The sequence below is a fragment of the Chaetura pelagica genome, unplaced genomic scaffold (genome assembly GCF_000747805.2).
Source record: "Chaetura pelagica isolate M959 unplaced genomic scaffold, ChaPel_1.0 scaffold55, whole genome shotgun sequence".
Lineage (NCBI taxonomy): Eukaryota > Metazoa > Chordata > Aves > Apodiformes > Apodidae > Chaetura > Chaetura pelagica.
This window is the reverse complement of record NW_009953571.1, coordinates 5,464,882-5,471,877: the sequence shown is the minus strand read 5'-3', so window position 1 is coordinate 5,471,877 and position 6,996 is coordinate 5,464,882. Positions and strand designations below refer to the sequence as shown.

The following is a 6,996-nucleotide window of genomic DNA, read 5'->3' as shown; positions in this document are numbered from 1 at the left end:
TCCTGCTGAGAGCAGGTTCTGCCAACCCCAAACAAAGCATCATTATACCAGAAGGAATATTTCAGAGTAGCTATTCCAGAACAGCATGTACAGACATGTCCAACTCTCATTATACATGTGACTTAGAGCAAAGATTTTAATTGTCCTTTCTCTTGTCTTCTTCCTTTGCTGAGGAACTATCCCATTCTAGTACCACACCTGGGTCTTGTTCTATATGGACGGGCAGAGTTAGCTGCACTTCAGTTCCCAGTTTCTGAAGGGTCTGCCAGTAGAGGTCAACAGCGGAGAAGGACCTTCAGTTAGAAAGTCTTCAGGATACATAAATAGACTTTAAAGTGCTACACATCTTTATGCAATTCTAGTATTAAGACATCTGATATTAGGTACTCTGAATTATCTGACATCTCCTGAATTCAGCACTTCTTTCTTTTCTTAAAACAAAACAGGACAAGAATGGCAGCTACCTATTTAAAAAAGGTAAGCTGTCAGCATTCCCACTCTGATCTCGAGCTCCTTAAACCCTCAGCTTTAAGGGCCTGTTTATGAAAATGTAATATCCTGTGTGGTAGGGATGACTACCAGATTGCCTCCCTCCCCCCTCCACAAATGCCTAAGGGTTTTAAAAAGAAAGTTACCCTGCTCTTCCCCACAGAAAGATCACAGTGCTGCTGACTTCAGAGTTTTCCTAGTGTTATAATTGCAGTAGCTCAGCACAGACTCAGGCACTACTTCTGATCTGGCATCAAAAACCTGCCCCATTCTGAGCCCTGGAAAGCACACAGATTTCCTGAACTGGACCAAAGCCTCACTGAGAACTTAGTAGGAAGCTCTTCTTTCCAAATATATCTGAGAGCACACAGTACTTCTTCAGCACACATATATTAGTTTTAGACAGCTTATTTTGGATAACATTTCTGTCTCTTGCTATTTATACTAGAGTGTCAATGTAAAAATGTAAAAAGTTACTTCTGAAATAATTTTTTTAAAAACCAAAAACGTTCAGCTAAAACATTTCTATAAGCCCCACAAACATTATACAGTAAAATCAACCTAAAGCTTTCCTTTCAAAAATTTGGAGACAAGCATTTCCAAACAATAAATGCATACTTGGATCAAAATCAAAACTGTATTAAAAGGCCTTCGCATTATTCTTTCTCTGAAAATATAAATGCCTCAAAACCAAAATGCACAGGCAGTATCAGCTGAGCACAAGTTATTTTAACCTAAACAACCAAAGCTCCTCATGTTCAGCAGATGGGAAAACAGCACACATCTACAATTATCACAACCAGAAGCAGAACTGAAAGGCCCTCAGGACACTATGGAAAACTGTGGGTCATACAGGTCAGATCAGTTCCAAAATAATCCAGTCTCCCATAAAGGTGAGTCAGAAAAATCCTTTAGAGGAGACACTTTAGTCTCTCTAGAAGTTTTTGGAGGGACTGAAGAGTAACAGCCTTTTCAGTTTGGAGAAAAGACTGGAGAAAGGTTATGATGAAGGTTTACAAAACTATGAGGAATACAGATAGCTGGATGCAGAACTATATATAGTTCTTCAAAGCTAACAATATTCAGAAGCAGGGAGCTTTCAACAAAACCAGCAGAAGTGTGGTTTAATAAAGACAAAAAAATGCTCTTCTTTCCACAGAGAGCAGTGAACTTGTCACCCCTGGAGACTGCAGAGGCAGACAGTTCTTAAAAAGTTCAAAAAGGTTTTATACAAATTCAGTGGGTCTATGACCAAATACTAAAGGGAACAGGCAGAGAAGTACCTCCTAACCTCCCTGAGACAACAAATGAGCTTGACATGAAAGGACCACAAAGGTTCGTACAGCTCACACAATGTCTCACTAAACAGCATCTGCCATTGCCACTGTCACAGGCAGGATATTGGGCTTCATGGAGCATCAGAAAGGCATTTTTATGCTTCAGATTTTATTCACCTGGGTCAGTCCCTGCCCTGCCAGTCACAGGTACAAAGGGACAGCACTGTCCTTAATGGGAAACCTTCGTCTCTCCATTGCCTCCTCCGTGCAGTTTTGTCTCCCCAGTATTATTCATACTATGAAAATAGGAGACTGCATTACTACTCCCAGAACATTCTAGAAATACTACTGTAGAGAAAATATTGTAGAACAAATGATGTATCATCAGGGAGGGACCTTCCTTGTACTACTCTAAGTCCTTTTGAAACAACAGTTTTACACCAAAAGGTACAACCTACACAGACAGACTTTGGAAACACAACCAAAACAGGTACAGGGCATCTAGGAAACCAATCTTACTCAAATTCATTAGCTTTTCATCTCCCACCTCAGCAATGCTGGTCCAATAGGCTCTTCCTCCATATTCAGTCCCAATCCAAAATGCTCTGGAGTTCTATCTTTGCTGATTTCCAGTGACCACAGTGGTTGATCAAAACTGAAAACAAGCTTCCCAAGCTGACCAAACAAGTAGATTCCAGGCAATGAGGTTACCAAACAAGTTTAATACAGTACTGGGCTTGGCGTGGCACTAACACCGCCCTCCAGCAAGCGTCTGTGATGGAAACAAGTATCACCTACTGCGGAAGAGGACTGGGATTATCTGTCATGGGCTGAGCCTCGGCAGGGTAAGGCTGCAGCTGCTGGAATAATGAAGAGTCTGCTATAAAAAGCACATTGCTTGACAGCTCCAGAATTTTGGCTACAAAAAGGCTTCCTGAGGTCTCCCAGCATCATTACCAAAAGTACTTAATAGACAAGACTCGTTTCAAGTACGAGCAGATCAAGACTTTCCCATATGAAACTATGCAGACAGACTTGTTTCAACATTACTTCCTCCCAAAGGGAGTGGGAAGGTCCCTGTGATACTCTAACAACCAGAGTGATAAGTCCTCTAATGCTTTGGAACTTTTTTTATCCAGAATTCAATTTATAGACATTTGGAGGAAAGAAATAGGACATAACATCAAAAATTTGCATTTAACCTTTCTTCCTCATTTTGATGCCCTATCAGCTCAGTCATGACTCTCCTGCATCACTTACAGTCAGATTAGTCTCAGCTACTTACTAGCTACAGAGAAACCAAATACATTACACTACAAATCCATAATCCCCTGTAGCTCTTCCTATGTTTTCTTCTGTCTTTAAACAGGATCTGTGTTTAAGCACCACTTTTTAAAGAAAGGTCACCAGATAAATTTAGATCTATTCAGTTTGTGGGCTGTGGTAAATTGTATTTAGAGATGTTGTTTACTGAGCAAAAAAAGAATAATATACTTTAGCTGCCAAGAACTTTTCTCATGGAAATTATTTTTATATTTATTATTTATATGATAATTATTTTTAGGTGACCTTTTTCAAAGCCTCTTGAAACCACTTAACAAGGAAGCAGCACAACTGTAAGGACTCTTCCAGAATTATGATCAACATGGCCAACTGGTATAGGTCTCAGGTATACTTTAGTACTGACACTGCAGAAAACAGCCTTTAAATTGCATTCAGCTTAGATCCAGAGAACTGTATTCATGAAAGAGCAAGGCTTCCCTGGTGGGATGCTGTGTGTCTGCCTCAGTATAGCTAGGCAACCTTGCTTATTTAAGCTTCTGACCACCTCCTTAAACTAAACTAAGACACAAGGGGCATTGCATACATATTGCAATCAGTGAAGCAACCCTACGTGAGTCTGTCTGGAAGATCACAGCCAGGCTTCTATATCCAAAGAAGGGGAGCACAAAAGCCATGGCAAATGCAACAGAAGAGTAAGAGAAATGTTGGAAGGTACTATCAGAGAAGACAGCAGAAACCTTACAGTTGAATCACAGAGTCACACTTTGCACATTACACCCTACAAAGCCAGCCATCTCTTCTCAGTCTACTCTGCTTACCTCTTAAGTCCAGCCGTCTTGTGTGGAGGAGACTTTTCTGCCTGCTTCCCTCTCTGTTTCATGTCAGAAAGTCGCTGCCGCATGTTGATGGTCATCTCTGAGCTCAGACGCCAGATGAAAATACAGCTGAAAGAGGCAAAGTTGAGGCTGGAGTCATGTCTCAGCTCAGCTTATTGATATTATCAATTCCCACTGAAGAGACAAACAAGAGGCCTTCTGTCTGTGGCAGGGAGACACACACACAGAAACAGCTTCACAGAAACTCAATCCCATCCCAAGCCTCGTGACAAAAAGGTAAAACCTGCCTGGCAAAGACTGCCTGTGGGTAAGAGCAACTGCAGAGATATTTGCACAGACTCATCTCTAATCCCATACCTTTAACTGACTATCTGACCAGCTGCTGAAGGAAATGCCATAACAAGTCCCCCCACGGTCACAGTAGGATAACTGAAGCCTACAAATGTCCTTTATATCCTATAGCAGCGTCTAAGCTGCAGTCTCTGATTGCAAGTAACCCCATGAGCAAGGACTTGCTAATGTCCATGGAGTCTCTGTGGTGTAATAATGGTTAAGTTTATGTGGCAGTACTTTTTGGAGTCAGGGTACTCCTAATATTTTACTTGGACTCACACCAGGAACCTTCTAAGGAATTTAATTGAATTTGGTCAATGGATTCAAAACTGTCTAAGAGAGGGAAACAAACAGTGTGATCTCATTGGTCTCTTTTTCTTCATACATCTGGCTACAATAGAAATAAAAAAAAAAGTTCCTCATCACATTAGAGAATACTGTATCTCATCTTCAGTTACTAGAAAGTAAAATGATCCACATTTTCTTAGAAATTTAACCTCAGTGCTAATTCTTTTTATCTCACCCATCTTTCCTGTCTAGCTGAGTGTACTTACACTGACGGAGAAACAGAAGTGGTGCTTTTAAGGGTCATTTATAAAATCCTGCACACTGCTTTGGAGTGCAAAGAAGACTTAATCAAGTTCCTCAAGACCCATCAGTGCCACCATACTCATGGGTGCTTCAATCCATCAGGGAGTTTTCAACAAGGGGCTTTCCCCTCTTCCTTGCTAGTTTGTAAAAATTCCTTTGCTCTGCCATTTTGAACAATGGCCATGAACTTCAGTCTCCTGCACCTGAGGCAAATGCCAAAAGCACCAGGACCCTGACTGCCTGCATCTTCTCAATCTTTTACTCTGATGAGAAGATACTTTAAAAGGTTTGATTTCCACGCCACATGAAAAAAACAAACAAACAAACAAACAAACCCAAGCTACACAACCTAAAAACAAACAAACACAAGAACTGACCAACAAAAAACCACACCACACAAAACCCATAATGCCACTTTTAGTCTGAGACTTTAATGAAAAACTAAGTATACCCTTCCTGCCCCCCAGTGTCCCTTCCTCTGTGACAAATCTCAGGAGCGTCACTCCCAGCTGCTTAAGTCCCACACAGACACAGACGCTTCCCATCAGCAGTGAACACGCTGTCACCGTTTCACCCCAGCTTTTCAGCCAGGAGAAAGTGGTGAGGCACTGCATCTGGGAACTATGGCCACCCAGGGACAGCCAGCTGCTTCCCCTCTAGCAGCTCTCTTGAATGTAACAGCAACCAGAACCTGCTGCTGAGAAAATTACTGAAGAGCAGGAAACAAAATTCAGAAAGCAAATCTGGCTTATTCATTTATCCCACCCCCACAGCTACCAAACCTAGAGATAAGCAGCAAACAGTATGAACTTGTAAATACATTAACATTCAACACAAATCTCTACAGAATCATGCTGCCACCTACACCTTTTGCTGCTTTTATTTCTTGCAGTAATTTTCCCACATGGGTCTCCCAGTCCTTGTGCCCTTCTCCCTTCTCCGTTTTGCTTTTTAGTCTCAGTTTTATTCTTTGCACGTGCTTCTGTGTGTGAACAGGCTATTTTCCCTTCTCTCCTTTGAAAAACATGCCTTTGCCCCTCCTTACAGCAAACTTCTTTGTGAATTCTTTCCTTGCTTCTCATCCACTTCCTCCAGACCTTTAGTGAAGGAAATGATCCTTTTGCTCATGGAAATGGTCAACAAGGGAACACTGCACTAAATTAATAGGATGACTGAGGACCTCAAACCACCCACACTTCTGGAATTTATCACAAATCCGCAACACAAGGACTCTTCTTTTACTGCAACTTTTCCTCTATTTACACACATGAAAGGTAAAGAAAGAGAAAAGCCCTACGAATTACTTTTTACTGAAAGACAGAAATAACCAACTGATGCAATTTAAGGTGACATCATGTATATTCTGTAATAGCTCACCCTCTAAAACTATTTCTTTCAAGTTCAGTTGTGGTTTATTACTAGAAAAAAGGAAAGAAAGAATCTGGGCTGTTCTGGCCATGAAACAGTAGTATATCTTTCTCAAAGGACAAACTATTAATTTCAGCTGATTTAAGTATTCATTGATCTAGAAGTACTGGATCTACTCACCTCTACAATCATTCTATTAGCTGTGTATTCTTCTTTTTCCCTTGAGCTTAGTCTGGTGATTACTTAAGGTTTTGGTGAACTGATTGAGCAAGCTCAATCAGCAGAAAACTCAGCTGAGGGCAGAGGAGTGCTGATGTAGTGACCTAAATCAGCTTAAGGAGGAGTCAACCATATCACAACAGTCTTAGGGGAGTGGGGAAGAAGACCATGTAGACAGTAGCAAAGAGTGAGCACAGACCTGTCCCTTTTGCTGCTAGACAGGTTCATTCACCTTGTGAAACCTCACCAACAGAAGTACTGTAAGATCAAGTTTTGGCACCACCATATAGAATATGACAAGCTGCATTACATCACAGACCTGAAGGCTGGTAAGGCAACAGGCCACATCCTTGTCTCCTTTTCAGTAGGGAATAGCACCTACACTCAGAAAGACACAGGGGAAGCGTTTCACATTTAATTCCATGGAAGGATAATATAAGCTCTGTGAACTCTGCCAACAGCACTTAGCCCTAAGGTTTCTTTGGAACTCATAAAACATCCCTCATTATATATAAAAAACCAAACAATTCTACCTTCCTTCAGGACATACACTAAACCCAGTGTGAGGTGGCACGAGCCATTATCACAAACAAGCAAAC

General features: G+C 41.2%; 1 protein-coding gene across 1 annotated transcript in view; it reads right to left on the bottom strand.

Moving 5' to 3' along the window:
- MAPKBP1 (mitogen-activated protein kinase binding protein 1) overlaps positions 1-6,996 on the bottom strand; it is a 95,698-nt gene that overhangs the window by 17,393 nt on the left and 71,309 nt on the right. Inside the window, exon 19 of the mRNA XM_009999575.1 lies at positions 3,869-3,994. Coding sequence (XP_009997877.1) covers positions 3,869-3,994 — 126 coding nt within the window. The remainder of the gene's footprint in view (positions 1-3,868; positions 3,995-6,996) is intronic.